This window comes from Equus quagga, chromosome 17, assembly GCF_021613505.1.
Source record: "Equus quagga isolate Etosha38 chromosome 17, UCLA_HA_Equagga_1.0, whole genome shotgun sequence".
Lineage (NCBI taxonomy): Eukaryota > Metazoa > Chordata > Mammalia > Perissodactyla > Equidae > Equus > Equus quagga.
The window spans coordinates 52991221-53011581 of NC_060283.1; the positions used below are offsets into that span (position 1 = coordinate 52991221).

Below are 20361 nucleotides of genomic sequence, written 5' to 3' on the forward strand. Positions count from 1 at the left end.
GGGAGAAAAAGCAGGAAAAAAAAAAAAAAGATTGGCAACGGTTGTTAGCTCAGGTGCCGATCTTTAAAAAAAAAAAAAAAAGGAATACAGGTTCAAGTTTAAAAAAAACAAAGATAACGGAGAAAGTCAATAAAATTACAAGTTAGGATCTTCTATAATAGATAAACAAAAATCCTGGGGGCAGATCAGTGGTATAGCGGTTGAGTTCGCCATTTCGGATCCCAGGCGTAGACCTAGACACCACTTATCAAGCCACGCTGTGGCAGGCGTCCCACATGTAAAGTAGAGGAAGATGGGCATAGATGTTAGCTTAGTGCCAATCTTCCTCGGCAAAAAGAAGAGGACTGGCAGTAGATGTTAGCTCAGGGCTAATATTCCTCAAAAAAAAAAAAAAAAAATGAAATCCATAAACCTTTACTTCTATTGACCAAGAAAAAGAGAAGATACAAATTATCAAAATCAGGAATAAAAAAGGGGACATCATTATCAACGCACAGAACTTAAAAATATCATAAGGGAAAAACATGATCAATGTTATGCCAACAACATAGATAACTTAGATGAAATGCATAAATCCTTATACAGACACAAATTACTACAACTGACTCAAGAAGAAATAGAAAATCTGACATCTGAAAATCTATAAGTGAAATAACTGAATTAGTATTAAAAAGCTTCCCATAAAGAACCCAAGCCCAGAAGGCTTCACTGGTGAACTCTACCACATATTTAAAGAAGAAATAACACGAATCCTGAAGAGGAGGAAAGAATACTTCCCAGCTCATTCTATGCAGCCTGTATTTCCCCAATATCAAAGCCAGACAAAGACATCGGAAGAAAAAACTACAGAAAAGTACACCTCATCAACACATATACAAAAATCCTAACAAAATATTAGCAAAACGAATTCAGGAACACACAAAAAGGATTATATACATGATTTACTAGAATTTATCCCTGCAAGGCAAGGCTGGTTTAACAACCAAAAATCAAAGACTATAATATAGCCTATTAATAGAAGAATAAAACCCACATGATCATCTCAATAGATGTAGAAAATGCACCTGACAAAACTCAACACCCATTCAGAACAGACACTCTCAACCAACTAGGAACAGAGGAAAGCTTCAAGCTGATAAAGGGAATCTGAGAAAAACTTAGAACTTACATCATACTAATGGTGAAAGACTGCAAGCTTTCTCCCTACAATCAGGAACAGGAATATTCACTCTCATCAATTCTGTTCACCATTGTTCTGGATGTTACAGTCAGTACAATCAGAGAAAAGAAATTAAAGGCATATAAGTTAGAAGGGAAGAGGTAAAGCCGCTTTACTTGCAGATAACGTGATCCTGTACGTAGAAAATCCTAAGGAGTATAAAAACAACTAGAACTAATAAGCAAGTTCAACAAGGTTGCAGGATACAAGATCAACACACAAAAATCAATATTTACACATGCCGGCAACAAACAATCCAAAAATTAACCTAAAAAATTCCATTCACAATAGCAATAAAAAGAATACTTGGCAAAAATTTAACAAAAGAAGTGCAGGACATATACACTAAAAACTACAAAACATTATGGAGAGACGGTAAATAAGATCTAAAAAATTAGAAAAATATTTCACGCTGATGGATTCGAAAATTCAATATTTTTAAGATGGACATTCTCCCTTAATTATTCTATATACTCAATGCAGTCTCTATCAAAGTCCAAGTGGGCTTTTTTGTGTAAATTGAAAAGCTGATCCTAAAATTTATACGGAAATGCAAAGGACCTAAATGAGCCAATACAATCTGAGAAAAGAACCGAAGTGGAAGACATACTACGGTATTTCAAAGCTTACTATAAAGCGAAAGAATCAAAACAATGTATTAGTGAAGGACAGACAGAGATCAACGTAACAGAATTGAAGAATATAGAAACAAGCTCTTACATTTATGGTCAAGTGATTTTCAACAAGGTGCCGAGGCAGCTCAATGGGAAAAGGACAGTCTTTTCAACCAACGCTGCTGGGACAAGTGGTTACCCCCATGAAAAACACGGAATCTAGACCTCTCTCTCACACCCATTTACAACAGTCAACTCAAAATGGGTTATAAACCTAAACTTTCAGGAGAAAACCATTCTGACTTGGGCTAGGCAAAGATTTCTTATAATGACAACAAGACAACAGGCCATAAAAGAAAAAAATGATAAACTCAGACGATTAAAATTAAGAATGTTACACTTCAATAGACGTCATTAAAAAGACAAACCACAGACTGTAGAAAATATTTGCAAATTATGTATCTGATAAAGGACTTGTATCCAGAATATATACAAAACTCTCTATCTCAATAAGACAACCCAGTTAAAAAATGGGCAAAAGATCTCAATAGACATTTCACCAAAGAAGATATATGAATGGCTAATAAGCACATGAAAAAACTGTCAGCATCGTTAGTCTTTAAGAAACTGCAAATTAAAACCACAATCAGATACCAACACATTGCCACTAGAACAGCTATAACTGAAAAGACTGACAAGACAAGTGTTATCAAGAATGTAGAGGGGCCGGCCTGGTGGCCGAGTGGTTAAGTTTGCATGCTCTGCTACAGCGGCCCAGGGTTTCACCGGTTTGGATCCTGGTGATCAAGGCACACTGAGGCAGTGTCCCACATAGCACAATCAGAAGGACCTGCAACCAGAATGTACAACTATGTACCGGGGAGCTTTGGGGAGAAAAAGAAGAAAAAAAAAAAAGATTGGCAACAGATATTAGGTCAGGTGCCTATGTTTTTTTTTTTTTTTTTTTGAGGAAGATTAGCCCTGAGTGAACATCTGCCACCAATCCTCCTCTTTTTGCTGAGGAAGACTGGCCCTGAGCTAACATCTGTGCCTATCTTCCTCAGGTTTTGGTGAGGTCTCTCTTCCTGGCTTGCAGACAGTTGCCTTCTCCTGTATTTTCACATGGCAGAGAGAAAAGAGAGAAAGAAGAGAGAAGAGAGAGCACAAACGCTGGTGTCTCTTCTTATATGGGCACTAATTCCATTCTGAGGGCTCCACCCTCAGGACCTCATCTAAACCTAATGACTTCCCAAAGGCCCCACCTCCAAATACCACCACATTAGGGGTTAGGACTTGAATATATGAATTTTGGGAGGACACAATTCAGTACACAGCATGGCCTTTAATCATAACTATTTACCAAAGATTTTTCTCCAACTGTCTATAAGAAACCACACACACACACACACACACACACACACAAAGGTTAATTTTCCTCCTGTGTTCACAGACATCTATGCTGATAATATTCTCAAGCCCTGCTGAAACTGTGCTCTAGCTGAACCAAGATCTCTTCCTTTTTCTGGCCTTAGAAACAAGCATGCCATTTTTTAAGTTTTATGTTGACAAGGATAACAGGCAGGACTAACTGTACCAGATTATACTTGCCACTTCTTCCTGTGTCAGCATATTTTTTGCCTTGGGCTTGCAATTTGAAAGGGGAGGACCAAAACACTTTTATTGCATTTAAGTAGGACTCCAAGCTGTTTCCAGGCTCCTCTTAACACATTTCAGCTGATTAGTGACTATTTTAACAAAAGCCTAACATCTCTTCCTAAACATCTTAATTGGTTAAGAGCTTCTGTCGTTTGCCAAGAGCAGTCACTTGAAGTCATTGATTAAAGCAGTTTGCATATCAGCACAATCTGAAATCAGTTTCCTTTTTCAACCAGCTGGGCTTAAGAGCAATCTTGAAGACAGCCCAATTCAAGGAGAACCAAGTGCAATGCCCTGCATGACAATGATCTACCATGCAAGGAAGAACTGTAGAATTTGTAGGAGGTAGAAAACCAAACTGCCACAAGTACCCGCTTGCCACCTCACAATCACTCTCATTAGCACTCACTGCAAGGGTGAGCTCCAGCAGCAGGCTGGGTAAGGTTTCCTTTCTCCGAAGCACCCAGTATTAATTCTGTATTTCCAGCAGGGCCAACTGTGGGCACCTGCCTTGTCCCACTGCTGGCAGAGGTCATCACTGCAAGCCAAAGGTCACTATGTTGAATGCAGGCTTGAATAGACTGTGCTCTTGCAGTTGCTCCAACGCAGGAAAGAGTTCAGATGAGTTCCACATTTTTGGCCAGAGAAAAAATATAACTTCCATTTTTAACATAAAAAGGGAAAAAATACCCAGGAGGTTTAAGGCAAGCAACTTTACCACCTGGCGGGAGAAAAGAAAACACTGGGAGAAATCGGAACGCTGTCGTCTATCACAAAGAGACCTCCTTTAATGCTCTCAGGAAGGAATCTTCGTGCTCACTGGGAACACGACAACAAAGAGGCTTTCATTTTTATGCTATCAGTTGTGTCTCTTTCTTAACGGAGAGCCAAGCTTCATTTTCCAAGAGCCATAGCCTGTAATTAGAGATATTCTGATCCACAGATTGACAGAAACTTGAAAGGATTTTAGAAGCTAAGAATGGAGAAGCCTTTTAGGGAGAGTTGCTGAAAACTGAAAACACTTCTCAAGTGGTCATGTGTGTATGATGGTCTTTGGTTTTTATGTCATGTCTTTTTTATTTTTTTGTCTTCATTTTAATGATTTGGCTGATGAGTTTTGTTACATAAAAATGTAAACTTCAGGGTACTGCTGTGCCATCTAATGAAACGTATGCAACCAACGAAGACATTTAAGCCGAAACAGACCAAGAACTGGCTCTCTGGAGTCTGATCCAGTGTCTTACACACACGCAGTAATCAGTGCAAAGTCACCTTACAGCTCCACCACGTGCAAGATGACCCAGACCCTAAGGGGCCCTGAGACACAATCACCATGTCCAATAACAACACTCCTTTTCGCAGGTATCCTTTCGAATTCCAAATAAACTGATTTTTGTTTTCAAATGAGATTGTCATTGATAAATGAGGCATAAAATAAGCCTGGATCATCAAGTTCTGGGGTTTAACAATTTAAAACTAAACAAGTCAAAGGAATCCAGTGAAGAACAAGTGAGATAATTAGTAAAAAATAAAAAGTCTAGGCTCATCCTCTAGAATCTGTAATGATGTATTTTCTCTCTCATGACGAGAAACATCACTGCTATTTTGGGAAAGGACTAAGTATGTCAAACAGTTAAAAAAAAAACACCAAAACTTTTATAGGGCTAAAGATGTTTACTGTTTGTATTTAGTATTCTTCTTTCAAGATGCTCAAGGTATGTAACAGAACTTGTTTTTCTTAAATTTACCAGCTCTGTGCAAAACAACAAATAAAGGCCATATTTTTATCTTCCTATCTTTATCTGGAAAGAGCGATGAAAGGTTACATAATTCATACCCAAGATTAAGTCAGGGCCCATTAAAAAAAGAAAACACACATATGAAACCAGCAAAGAGTTAGCCATTGATGATTAAGTAGCTAGGAACTAAAGTTTTTTTTCCTTTTTTGCAATTACTGATTATAGCTTTTAGCTGTTTAACCCACCTATTATTAACTGTGCTGTTTAGGTAATATGCTATCTGACTCCCACTAGGTTCCTAGGGAGAACATCTTCCTGGAGCCTGGGTCACCATGGTAATAGGCATGTCAGCTGTTCTTCAGGAATTAGAATCCTTTTGTCCACTTCAGGCTGGTTGAGGCCACCAGCTCATCAACTGGGCCTGTGCAGATGTCCAATAGGCGACCTTTTGACATCAAGAGGCTAAAAACTCCACCCTCAGATCACGCTAACGACACCATTTTGTGAACATTGGTCCTAGGAAGAGGCATGGAGTCTGACTACGCTTGCGCAGATCACCAAATTCCTCACCTCCCATCACCTCTCTCCACATCTCAGACCACCTTGTCCCCCACCCCATAAGTATGCCTGAGTCTCTATTTTCGGGGAAGCAGATTTGAGACTCATGCTCTCGTTTCCTCACGTAGCTGCCTTGTGATGACACCCTCTCTCTGCTGCAATCTCATCATCTTGGTGTTTGGCTTTCCGGGAAGTCGGCAAAAACGAACCTGGTTCAGTTACAGACACACAGGAAATTTCTCCTAGATCTCAACTCTTGAGAATCCACGGTTTAGGGCTTGATTCAGGGCAGAAAATCATATAATGTATATAAGCAAACTGCTGTGCAAATGGGCTAGTGCTTTGGGATAGAACTGCAAAAATTGTTTATCTGACTTTGATGAACGACACAATTTTATTAGCAACTGTACCACATTCTATGTAGTGTTGGAAGGTCTTGCAGAAGTGAATTTTAGGAAATATCCTTTAAAATGGAAAGGATGTTTTATGAGTGAGAACAAGGTAGGTTGGAGAACAAAGGCAAAAGACTTGTGGATGAGATGTGATCCAGAGAGGAAACAGGTACGAGAAGAATGAAACACCTCAGGAGCCACAGAATAAAGTGATCATCACTGAATGAAATGGCTATGTGCACATTACTGCTCACTTGTACATAAATCTAATTTAAATATCAGACCCCAACTAGGAGTCCAGACCATTTCTCCCGAGGATGTCTTCTCTTGACAGGTTTGTTTTTTTGAACAATCATGCTCCTGAGAATTCAGTTTGGTGGAATGGAGCTCCGCCACCCTGTCATTACTCAGGCCTAATACAGAAGCTGTAATCTAAGTGGCAAAAACAGCATCCATGGAAGAGAATCATCTCATGTTACAAAAAGTTACATTCCATTCTTTTGTGTCTCCATATACCTGTCTTTTCTGGCTCTAAACGTCCTCAGAGAACCTGTTTTTGCCATACCAGGTACATTCAAGCTATTTTACCTGATAATCTGATATTCGGTGGGAACCTATAAATTGAGACCTATCTCAATCACACAAGAATTATTTGGAGGATTGCGGTAACATGGCTTTTGCTGTCTATCTTTTGACCATTTTAGCATTCTTCCTAAGTAAAAGCAGGGAAAGGTCAAGGAGTTCAAAATCCATGGTGCTCCTCCTTAGAAGCTCTGCGGAACGGCTGGTGGAGGAGTCTTCACACAGGTGAGTAGCCTCGACTTGAGGAGCCCAAGAACTCGGTGGCCTCAGGCTCTTCTAAAAACCCACAACTACAAACGAGAGACATCACACAGATGATGGCGGTGACGCGCTTATGAATACCGTGTGAGGGAAACAACCCTACTGTCACAACTGTGAGATGACTGTCACACATACAGCTGTGGTCAAGTTTTCCTATTGTAAAACTGCAGTGACAGAATGGTGAGGTGGGTAGGGAGGGAGGAGAAAAGGGGCCAGAAAAAGGACACCGGAGAGAGAATCCAAGACAGCCTACAGCAGCACCAGCAGCCAGAAAGACAGCCTCCTGGGGTTCAGGATTAGTTACTCCTCTCTGCCAGCAAGCTTAGGACGGGGATCATCCCTCACCCCGAAACCACAGGGGAAGAAAACGTGTGGCTGCCTACAGACTGCTCCTGTCCAGGGAACTGGCTCACAATGCTCCCAGTATGACTACAAGACTATTAGGCCAGACAGGAAGGAACTCCACCCACATTTTAGTTTATAGCAATAGGTGAAAGGGCTGAGTTCTAATTCAGGCTAAAACGATCTTATAACTATCTATCACTGATCATGCCTTTGGCGACTGAATTTAAAAAATGGATATACTGGAGAAAAGAGAGGGGCTTCACCCTCCCCTGCCCAAGGCGGAGCTCTCTAGAAGGGATAAAGGTCAAGACCAGGGAGGCAGCTCAAAGTTCAGAGGCGTACTTTGGGCTTGCAAGGGAAGTGAGTCTTGGCTCACAAAGGGTCTTAGTAAAGAGATGCCCAAGGAGAAGAACAAAGGTAGGAAAAGTAACGAAGAAACAAATTTCTGGAGCTTGAAGCAAGAAAGGGAAGGATAAAAGGGAAGCCAAGTTAGGACCATGAAACAGAACTAGCTGCTAACAAGTGGGCGGTCTCATGGTTCCCCAGCTCTGCAGAAAGTCTGCTTTTGTGAGGTCACTGGAGAGCTGTGACTGACCAAGTCCTAGACGGAGGTACAGAGGGACATCCACCATCACAACACTAGCAAAGTGCCAGGACTCAGTCACATTTCAACACAAAAGGATGGCCTACTCATCAAAAATCCCATCTTATAGGCACAAAGGTTTGAGATACATGACCTTACAACGTTTAAACAAAAAACAAATGTGTAGGAAAGGAGGCCATTAGGAACCAAGAGAAAGAGTACGGCTAAGTAGTAAAGTCCAGTATTTGAAAGAGACATAGATTTGAATCCCTGTGTGATTTTGGGAGAAGTTCATCTCTTCCAGTTTTATAGTTTTTCCCTCTGTAAAGAGGGGATAACATTACCTATTGTAACCTATATGCCATCGAGGGGTCACTTGCCCTTGTTATTTCCACAAGACTGCTTCAAATCCCCAATTCCAGGGTATAGGGAAAACATTATGTTTTCCAAAGATGTGAGCAAATTCCCAGGAATTTGTGCGTTCAGGTCCTTTCTTGGCTCCGCTTGAAGTAATTCCAGCCTCAAAACTCTGCCTCTTCACCAGGTTCCCCAAATAGAGCACTGAGACCAAGCATTCCACAGGTTTACTGACACCGAGCATTGCAGTCATGAGCCGGAACATATTGTAGAACGCTGAGCCCTAACAGAAATTTGTTCACTTCCTCTCCCGCGTACTTCTTCTCCTCAGCCCCTCCTCCTGACCTAGCTCCAGTTTTCCTACTTCTATGACGCTAGCAGCTTCTCCCTCCTCGGAACGCCGATACTGACCAAAAACGAAGCCTGGACACGAGACTCAGTCTCTACCCCAAGCACCTATCTAAGTATTTTTTCAATAAAAACATTCCTCTTTTTCAGGAAGTCCTGGCACCAGCTGTGAAAGCTCTAACATTTTCTCCACTTGCTCACATGACTCTGCAGGACTGCCACGTGGGTAATTGAGACAAAGAACATAATAAGGTGCTAGTAGGACTTGAACACAGCAGACACTGACTGACTAGTGGCGGCCTTTATGATGGTGACGATGCAGATGTAGGCCCTGAAGAGATCACGCCGACCCCAACCTGGGAGGCCAACCGCTTCCCAAGGGAGGACCTTTGACTCTGGCCAAGGTAATCGACAACATATAATTGAAAACTGAGAAGGCCTCAGTCTTTCTTCAAAACCACAATAATCGTGATAGACCATAGAGTTTACTGACTTGTCACAGTAGTGTTTCTGCCACCTTCCAAACACACAGCCACAATATGCAGCCAAACAGACAACAGCACAGGTACAATGCAGAGAAAGCCTCTTGTGACTACCCCAATATGTGAAGGAGAGAAATTCTGAAGTACTGTTCCCACCAATCCTTCTGGAAAGTGGTCATCCTAATCTTAGATTTCCTTCTTCTATTTAGATGTAGTTTTGTTCTGTGTTAAAATTCAAAAGCTTTTCTCCTATATGGAAATTCTTGGGTAAAAAGCTCTTCCCTGATGTTAAAACACAAAATATACATACCCCACCTAAAAGAATGCAGATTATCCCGCTGGTGGAGCTGGTCCACTTCAGGAAATGCCCCTGGGCTTGGCCTCTGGTGGTCCTGCCAGCAGGAATGGCCTGGGAGATGGCATGCTCCTCTCAAGGCTCAGCTGGTTAAGGCTGCCTTAGGGCCACAGCACAGCAGGTCCAGGCAGCTGGCTAGGATTCTCAGAATCTAAGGAGTAAGGTACCTAGACCTATGCTAAACACGACAGATCACAAAACTAATAAGTTGTAGTGTTTCTAGGCATTTAGGAGCCACTTGTCCTGCTAAAATGCCAAGAAGCTGGAAGAAAGAGCTGTGCACTCAGAACATAAACATTCACACAGAGGGCAGCTCACAGACAGCCCTGCCCCTCGGCAGCAGTAACGAATACAACACAGTTGTATACACAAACCTGCCAGATTACAACTGCCAAGTGCCACTCTTTAGAGGGTAAATGAATAGGAACCTGAAGGCAAGCAAGTGAACGAACCTTGGTCCCAGACCCTCTGTCCATTCCTGGAAGCTGTTTTAATACTAGCCCAAGCCTAAATGGAATTCTACGTTATAAATGATAAGAAAAATGCGAGGATGAAGTCAATTTCAGAAGGATCAAATCTAGGGGCAGCAACAAGGTCTCGCTGGGACTACTATAAAGAGGCTCAGACCCTTATAACAAGGACTAGAACATTATGCATCTCTGAAAATAGGAAAATACGACACAACAGTGTTTTATTCTAAGCTCACTCACAAGACCCCAAAGAACTTCAATGCAGTAGAACTGAAACCCCCAAGGTTCTGGTCCGCAGCTTCCTTAAAAGGGAGACCTACAGGGGCCAGCCTGGTTGCACAGTGGTTAAGGTTGCACGCTCTGCTTCGGCACACCGGGGTTCGCGGATTCAGATCCTGGGCGCAGAGCAACACACTGCTCCCCAAGCCATGCTGTGGCTGCATCCCACATACAAAATAAAAGAAGACTGCCATAGACGTTAGCTCAGCAACAACCTTCCTCAAACAAAAAGAGGAAGATTGGCAACAGTTATTAGCTCAGGGCCAATCTTCCTCACTGGGAAAAAAAAGGGGGAGAGACCCATAAATGAGCTCTATCTTTGGGCAGACCTGTGCTGGGTTTACCCTGAGTGCTCCTATTGTCGCCTCAGTGTGCTCACTAATAAGGGACAATCACAAAGATCTTTCCACTAGGAAAGAAAACTGCTATCTAAAGCAGTACAACAAAATGCTACACTTCTTAATCTAGACTTTAAATTTGTTACCCTTATTACACACCTTCCCTTAAATGCAGAGCCAACGGCATTCCACTCACCTTCCTCAAAGCTGGCATTCTTCTGCCTCACTAGAACACGGAAGTTTTCTGCAGGATTCACGCTTCCAACCTAGAATATACCCACAGACAATAAACCTGCACATTGCTTCTCTTTTGGCAGCAATACAAGATGGCTTAATGTAGTAAGTGTGATCTTATAAAAGAAAACCAAAGACAAAGAGAAGGCCCTTCCTACTCATTTTCATTTCCAGGGTTCTGTTAAAAGCTAGCAGATTCCTGTAGGCAAACGGCTGCCTATCCTTTCACTTACCTCTCTTTATGCAAGCTCACTTCTTTCCAGGGAGGTCAGAAGTACTACAACCCGAGCCACCGGCCAATGCAGCCTGACGGCTCTGTGGCAGCATTGTGACACCCACCCAAGGAGGAGGGGAGGATTCTGCGGTGTGGAGTCAGTCCAGAATGTACCTGCCCACTACGATGACTTGAGAAGCAGACGCCTGATGCTTGATTCACTAACTGCTCTTTTAGGGGACTGCTGCTGACCCTTTGACACTGAAGTTTTGGCAGAATGTACAAACATGCCCAAAGTGAATATGTCCCCCCAAAGTAAAAGCAGATCCTGTATAAAGATTCATGACAGTATGAGGTGGGAAAGTCTCAAAGATGAAAATCTCTAACACACTATATGGCACTTTCTGGTCATACTTACGCCTTTAATCTTTCGGTCCCAACCTTAATAGGGCCTAGGTATTATTCAGCTCACAGGAGAGAAGACAATGGGCTCCATTATGCCTGGTAAACTTTGGTACAAAATGTACTCAAGTTCCCAGTTTGCTTTGGTATAGCAGTCAGAAAAGCTCTCAGAACAAATAAGGTCATGATTTTTTCCTTTACTGTAAAACACTGAAATAAAATCCAAATCATTTTTCAGATGTTCAGTTATTCTGAGAGCATTTCTTTCTGAGGTGGGGAAAAGGCTCACCCTGGCGTTATCCTTCCTAGTGTGTTTCACTAGCAAGGGGCAACTTTTAAGATCCACTGATTCCAAATAATTCCACTTAAAATATGGCAATATGTTCAAGTTTCAAAAACCTTCTCATTAAATAAAGAATATCTCAGGTCTCAAAGGATTCTTGGTTTGGGGACATGCAGTTGTATATTAGAAAAGAAATAGGAGAGTGATACTCTTAAATTTCATATATTTGGAGATTAAGACTCCTATCACTAACCCCCACTTATCCTATCATTTTGACGAAACAAAAAGCTGCAAAACGAAGACAACAAAAGTTCTCTACAAAAAGTGCTACCACTGAGATATTCCATGCTCTATATATTATATAGTGCTCTGCGTACTACAGATCACACAGGTAATTCTACAGGTAATTCACTGATAATAATTACCTAAAGGAAGAAAAGAGGAGTGTGGAGAGGACCTGTACGGTTTATGTATTAAACGGACCAGAGCAAGTGATATGTTAAAGGACTAATATAAATTGATCCAATCTCCGCCAAGCCCCACCTTCCTGAAAGGGAGCGAGCATACTGGAAAAGTGTAGCTTACACTGGTGATTCTGCCTTCAGCCAGGCTGGAGTTACTAAGGGAGACTTCCGCTTCCTCAGTCTTGAATTTTTTAGAGGTGGGTCCCTCTTCATGGCTGGAAGAGAAACAAACGGGTTTTCCACCTTAAAACACAACAAACAATGCAAGAACCAGAACTGCTGATGTGAAAAACATAAATTTATCTTTCAAGCAGCAAAAATAAATAGTCACACTTGGTCCTTCTTTACAAAGAGCTTGGCTCCTCTCCCAGCCTCAGAGCTCCTGACGGCCTGACTGGAGCAGCCTTGGCACGTTTCACAGCAGCACGGGAATGACAAGGAGCAGTCGCATCACAAAGCCCTCTCAAGGAGAAAGTGCAGCACAGGTCAGCATTCCAGTAAGAGACCCATTTACTCTTCAGATAGTACTTGTGAGTTTCTGTCTCAGAATTCATGGCTATTAGCTTCCCACGTACACAGAAGACCTTTCCGTCTAATAACCCATGTTCTCCATCGTGTATGTGAGAGCTTTATAAGCTTCTACTTATAGCTGTCAAAACTAGACAATCCTTAATTAAATATGCAAGAGCTTGCTCTTCGAGAAGTCTTAAACTATAAAAAACCTTTCAAAAGGAAACTTTTAATTTGTTCTTTTATAAACCTAATTCTGTCTTGGACAATATGCTCACAGAGTCCAATAACGTCTGTGTGGTAAGGCAAAGCTGACTCCAAGGACATGTATCAGATATCTTGCCTCAAGTAACACGCTGGCTTGAACAGCCTGCCTTAGAGTCAAGAGGAGGTCAAGTTAACTGCAAAGGAGAAGAAAATCAAATGCAAAGACTCTGCCCGTGATCCCCTTAAACTGCTGAACACAGAGATAGGAAGATTTTTTCCCTCAAATAATCAATCTGGGGCAAAAGCAGCTGTCAAGAAATGGATGAATGAGAAAGGAAATTAGTAACTAAGATTTAGTATTTCTAAATGTGATGTGTTTTTGTTCAAAAGCCCAATTTTCAGAAGTGAGGCTTGCAGAAGAAGTTATTCTAAAAATAAAGCAAAGAAAAATACGGCATGAACTGGCTTATTCAATAATATTTCAATAATGAATCTCCTCTTACAGTTATATGAAAGGACTGAAGTAATCATTAGGGCCTTTCAAATACGAATTAAAAGTTTTATTACTTGACATCTTGCCCATTCACCACTTGCCTTTTTCCCTTTGAGAAACAAAGAAGTGAAAAGTAGAAGACAGAAGGATGGGGACCAGGAAACATCAAAAGGGGTGAGTCATCCAGAGATCGTTCTTTCAAGGAGACTAAGAAATAAACACACATGGCCTTGATGGCAAAAATGGAGGGAAAATGCACAAACCCAAGGAAGCACGAAATTCCATCAGACTATGAGTCTGTTAAAAAAAAAAAAAAAAGTCACAGCCACTTCAGTTAACCTTTGCCAGCTCTTCCCAAAAGACAGACAACACGGTACTGCTGAAGACGGGGAGACAAAGATCTGGATTCTAGTCTCAGTTTTGCCACTGACCAGCCCTGGAATCTTACACCTTCTCGAAGGTACTGACTGCAGATTCAGTTTTGTATAGCTAGAGTTTAGTCTTGTAAGTTACGCTCCTCTCTGAACTGCAGTCTGCTCCCCAGACTGAAAACACTATGATGAAAAGTACCATGAGTATCTCAACTGTGCACCTGTTCTCTTCCACAAATACACATTAACTCATATAGTGGTATTAAGAAGATTTAACATACAAAGCACGATGCTGAGTTCTGTGAGACTACGAGATTGAATCACATGAAGAATTTCTTAAACCCTCCAAAATAAGATTCCAGGGAAGGAAGGATAAGGAGGCATGTATACCAATTCTGCAGAACTGGGCAGGTAAAGGCAGGCCCAGGAATAAGCAGAAAGTAGTGAAAATTTAATACAGTGAATATTCTCACGACTGAATCATTTAATGGCATTACTAGGAATTTTACGTATATTAAACTCATAAGGTCTGTCTGAAATGGGAAAAGGCAATGATTCTCATCCCCAAATTATGTATGAAAGAGCTAAACCCTGGAACGTAGAAATTATCCATGCTAGATCACAGCAGACATACAAATGTTAACAGCTGCTGCATTTGGATGTCAGAACCATAGGTAATTTGTTGTTCTTTCTCTTTTTATCATTTTATTTCTTTAATATGTACAAATTTTGTAATTCACTTATTTAGCCAAACATTTACCTAATACTTACTACGTAAATAAATATTAGGCCACTAAGCCAGGCTCTAGACTCTGAGTATACAAAAATTAATACACAATCAACAACTTCAAGAAGTTCACGCAAATAAAAAAAAATACACAAACAAGCAATTAACAAAATATTGTAGTAAGCAACATATCCCTTTGAGAGGAGAGCAAGCAGCTATACTAGGCAGGGCATGAGGTATGAACCAGGAAGTAATGAGAGACGAGGACAGAAAGAATCAAATTGTAGACAGAGAAACTGAGGAAGGAAAGTGGTTCTCTAGGTAGCTGGATTATGGATAGATACTTCTCTTCTTTCTGCTTATCTGGATTTTCTCATTTGTGTAACAGAATTTGATCTTGAGCTGAAGGTAAGAGAAAGCTATTAAAGCGAAAGTTTTTAATCAGGAGTCCGAGGATGGCATGAAGAATTTGTGAACCACCTAATTATATGCAAAACTTAGTATGTTAGGGCATTTTCCTGGGGAGAGGGTTCATAATTTTTTATAAGATTACCAAAGGGTCCAACACACACATACACAAACATCTAACACAAATTAAGAATGACTGCTTTAAAGAATTTTAAGCAAGGGAGTAATGTGATCAGATTTGTTTTTTAAAATCACTCAGGTAGCAGAATGCAGAGTGGACTGGAAAGGGATTAAGACTGGAATGAGGGAAATCAGATAAGGGGTTATTTCAGGAAAGGAGGCCCACGTAAAAGCCAGCCAGCCCTGGCGGTCTAGTGGTTAAGATTCCGCGCTCTCACCACGTCAGCCCAGGTTCCTTTTCCAGTCAGGGAACCACACCACCAGTCTGTTGGTTGTCACACTATGGTGGCTGCATGTTGCTGTGATGCTGAAATCTATTCCACCAGTATTTCAAATATCAGCAGGGTCACCCATGGTGAACAGGTTTCAGCGGAGCTTCCAGACTAAGACAGACTGAAAAGAAGGAACTGGCCATCCACTTCCAAAAAAACTAGCCACGAAAACCTTGTGAATAGCCACGGAGCACTGCCTGATAGAGAGCCAGAAGTGGAGAGGATGGTGCAAAAAGACTGGACAGGGTTCTGCTCTGCTGTCCACAGGGTCACTAGGAGTTGGAATCCACTTCATGGCACTTACAACAACATAAAAGCAATGGTAGTGGGCGATGCTAATAAGAGCTAACTTTTTTTTTTAATGCTTACCATATCCTAGTTACTATGCTAAGTATATTTAAAATGTCTCACTTAAACTTCACAACAACCCTATGAGTCAGCTATTACTATTGTCCTTTCATAAATGAGCAAACCAAGGCTAAAGCATGTAGCTAATAAGGGGTCCACAACTAATCCTGGGCTCTCAACCACTCTCCTGTCCAGCCCCTGAAAGGCAGGTATTTGTTATCACCGCTTGCCACAGAGCAACTGGCCAATTTTAACTACTACCGAGGGAAATGCTGGGTTTTGATCCAAACCCCCTGACTCCAAAATCAATGCTATGAGCCACTATACTAACCTGAAACGAAAGTAGTGGATTGGAGTAAATCTAATACAACTTGGTAAACCAATTAGATATGGAAAGTAAAGGAAAAGGATGACTCTTTGGAAATTAGGTGTCATTCACTGAAATAGAGAATAACAGCATGAAGGAGGGTCTGAAAGGAGCACAGAAGAAGAAAGAAGAAGTCATTTCTGGACACACTGAACTTGAGATATCTTCAGACAGTTAAGATACTCAGTGGAGAGGATGGAAACGCATTAGGATGGATGGAGAATTTAGTAGTTTTTAAAGACGTACATGTGAAACAACACAAGGTCTTAGGACATCATCGCCAAGGCAGTATGGCATAATGGTAGAGCGTAATCTCTGAACTCAGTGCTCCTGCCTTAAATCCTTACTCCAATACTTAACCAGCTGTGATCCTGGGCAAGTTTCGAATCTTCTCTAAGCCTGAGTATCCTTAGCGTTCAGATGGGGTTAATGAAAGAACCACTTCACAGGACTGCCAGGAGGATCCACACAGATAACGCATGCAAAGCCCTCAGCACATACCTGTGTCCAATAAATGACAGCTCTTTCTGAGGAGAACAGCAACATTGAAGGTTGGTGGGGAAAGAAAAGCAGCCCCTAGAGGAATCTGAGAGGGAGCTGTCAAAGGTTTAGAAGGAAAAATCTGGAGAAGACGAAGTTAAGGAAGATATATGAGTTCCAAGACAGAAAGTATAATGGACAATGTCAAGCTCTAGAAAGAGGTCAAGAAAGAAAAGGACTGTCAAACTGAAGTACATTCAGTGGTTAGTGTCTTTTGGAAGACCAGTTTCAGAGAAGCAGTGGGGGCAGAGGCCTGAGACGAGTGCTGGGGAAAGAAGCAGTGTAGACTACTCTGACAATAAGCCTGGCTTATGGGAGGAAAGAAGGTGATAAAAGGTAGAATGAGAGGGAGGAAGCTGAGGGGGTTATTTTATTTTGTTTTAGAGAAAAGAAATAAAATGTTAATGTGTGGAGGGAAAGGAGATGGTACAGAGGGAGAAGCTGAAAATATAGAAAGAGGGAAGAAATTATTAGTGGACTAAGGTACCAGATGAACCAGAAGACGGTACCCTAGGACACAGGAGAAAGGACTAGTTTTGGATAGGATGAGGTACCCTCTTCCACTGAGACAGGAAAGAAGGAAATGAAGACAGATGTAACACAGATGTTTTCAGACAAGATGGGCCAGAAAACTGAGGAGTTCCCACCTACTGGCCTCTATTTTCTCCATGAAATCATCACCACCATGATCATCACTGCCATAGTCAAAAAAGTGCCAGGGACGTGACTAGGATCTTGTAAATCATTTCCTCACACTGTATTCTTACCATGTGTTAGGCACCACGCCACAGTGGACAGCATGTTACTCTATTAACCCTGAGGACAACTCTGAGACAGAAATCCTATTCTTGCCATTTACCCAGGAGGAAACTGAGGCTTGGGAAGGTCACACCTGTGCCTAAGGTCACACTGCAGAGCAAGGAACCAACTCACAGTGACTCTGGAGTCTGAGGTCTTAACAAGTAACCAGGTGAGGCCGGCCACTGACAGTAAGTGAGGAGGAGTCTTAGGGGACCTGAAAAAAGTAGAAAACTTTAGACTATCTGTATCATAGAGACAAAAAGAAATCAAGATCACAGACAAGTTAGTTGCACAAGCAGGATTAGACCTCAATGTCCTAATTCTCATGCAAGTTCCTTGTCCAAGAGATGACATTTTCATTTCAAGCGTGTTCAGCAACATTAAAGGAAGCAATGTTTTTCTATGATAAAGGTAATATTTACTACATTTTTGGACTAAGACGTCAGATGGTGCTCTTGAAACGAAATGAAAAAATCACTTCTAACACTAGGGATTCAACAGGTTCAGCATGAATAGTAGCTCTTCTCAAATGTTCAGTGTTTTTACTTATTTATTTATTTTTATTTTATTTCATTATTTTTTTTTTTTTGAGGAAGATTAGCCCTGAGCTAATATCTGCTGCCAATTCTCCTCTTTTTGCTGAGGAAGACTGGCCCTGAGCTAACATCCGTGCCCATCCTCCTCTACTTTATATGTGGGATGCCTACCACAGGGTGGCTTGCCAAGCAGTGCCATGTCCGCACCTGGGATCCGAACAGGTGAACCCTGGGCCACCAAAGCGGAACGTGCACACCTAACCACTGTGCCACTGGGCCGGCCCCCAGTGTTTTTTATTGATAATACTGTTATTGCTCCAGGTTTTGACTACTGCCTTCCGTCCAGAGTTCAAAGTGCTTTAATATCTGTGATTTCATTGTTGTAATACTTCTTGAGTTGAGACTGTTTTTAGAAGGAAAAACTCTCATAAAGGTATAATTATTTAACCAAAATCAGATCAAGGGTGACAAAGCTGGAATGAAAACTAGTGATGCCCAGCTCAGGGCTCTTGTCTTGGCCTCTGCCACTCCGTGAACAGACACGTGCCCACTCCCCGGTCTAGCCCCTCACCCCTACACTGGAAATACATACCCTGGGTGCAGGGTGCTAGATATACACAAAAATACAGTTAGTGGTTAGCTAGTTTCTTTTCCCTTCGGGAGACCACTTCTAAAGCTGGTGGGAGTCTTATCATAAACACTGAGGGCTTTGAGAACCTTGCAGAAGGGACTGAGTCATTCTTGAATACAGGAGGCACTCAATAAATATTCGTTAAATGCGTCATTTCTGCAGTTCTTAAAAACTGAGATTTCTAAGAAGAAAAGGTAGAGAATAGGAGCGTGAGTAGGTGTGTGTGAGTGAGATAATTCTCAGGCCCCAGGCAGATAACTTGGCTGTGTCGCAAGCAAACCATTATGGGAGCCAAGAACAAGCCCAGCACGTTGCAGCTTCTGGAAAGAGAGGGGTAGGAAGAGAGCTTAAGGTGCAATCCCAGCAGGGAGCAAACCACACAACAACAGCCTTCTGGGGCTATGTGGCGGGTTTTTAACCAGCTAATTTACATTTTAATCAAGGGAAGGAGGGGAAAAGGGCCCATTTCTTTCCCTCAACACCAGAAGGTAATCAAGATCAGGAACCAGAGCTCTAATCCGCAGACAGAATAGCCATACGACTGCAGCGAGTCTGCAGCACGGCTGCCATGGGAGGAGAAGACTCAGAATTTTATTGAACTGTTCTAACACACGAATCCAGAGGGATATAGGTAAATGAGGATGGCAGAGAGAAAGAGGACTTTTAGTGACAATCTTCCTATGCAGAGGAAAGTATGACAGACTACAAAGAAATGCAAGACTCTCCAGGATGTGCTAGGCATGCGCACGACAGAACCCGTCAATCCCATGATTCGTTTTCTTTTTCAATTCTGACAAAGCTTGGGGTATTAACCTCTAAAAAACACAGAAAATACAAAGCTATCTATTTAACTTGGAAGATAATTCACTAAATTAACAATTTACAGAACATTGTGAAGGTTTTTGGAAATTAATACTCCTCCAATGGGGTTTTTACAAATAATAAGCTTTACTTTGTCAATAAAGATACAGCCGTGGGAAGGAAATCAAAGAAAAAAGAAAAAAAAAGTCGTCTAAAACTGATCTTAGAATGCAACATAAAGAAATGATTAGATCATTTTGATTTGGTGGAGAAAGTCACCAATAATCAAACCTAAACCTGGTAAAATCAACATTACACACCCAAATGACTCCAGATCATCAATAATAACTTCTTACAGTTTGTTTTGCTTTGAATGGAAATTAATACAGATTCTGAACAGAATCTGAGGGAAAATATTTAATAGCTGCCTGAAAACGTGACTTGATTTCAGGATTATACGATAAGCATTTTGCAATCCTTAAATGACAAAGACCTCATTAATGGTATAACCAAGTACACCACTGACACAGTAATAACAGTAAATAGTAAATAGCTATCTAGTAATAGCTAAAGAAGGTCCACATTTTTCATTCTCCTTCCCACTTTTTCTCCAAAAATTTCAATGATATTCTCCTGACACCTAACGTCCCAACCAAAAAACCTTATGACCTTCACTCCTCTCCTCTCATCCGGGCACCCTACTTTAAAAATGGTAAAATTTAGTCTTAGATTTTCAAAAACTGTTTAGCCTGCCTAAATCACCAAGAATGTGATGCTGATCAACAAGTCAACAACCCACAAGGCAGCTCTAAATCCCAGGTGAAGGGCAGGGATAGAATACATCTACAATGAACAGATAGGAGAAACCAACACTGTCAACACAAGGGTCAAACACTGAAAGGTTTCTTCCTCCCACCTTTGTGCTTCCACAAACCCATAGGCAGCCCTGTAGTCCGGGGCCCTCTAGGACACCACTGATCGTACGTGCTCCAAC

The 20361-nt window shown here is 41.5% G+C and overlaps 1 protein-coding gene across 2 annotated transcripts in view; it reads right to left on the bottom strand.

The window, feature by feature from the left end:
* XRCC5 (X-ray repair cross complementing 5) overlaps nt 1–20361 on the bottom strand; it is a 91939-nt gene that overhangs the window by 35689 nt on the left and 35889 nt on the right. For both annotated transcript variants that reach the window (XM_046644349.1, XM_046644348.1), the window contains exons 15-16: nt 12297–12390; nt 10775–10844 (exon numbers count right to left, since the gene is read on the bottom strand). In XM_046644349.1, the coding sequence (XP_046500305.1) occupies nt 10775–10844; nt 12297–12390 (164 nt within the window). The remainder of the gene's footprint in view (nt 1–10774; nt 10845–12296; nt 12391–20361) is intronic.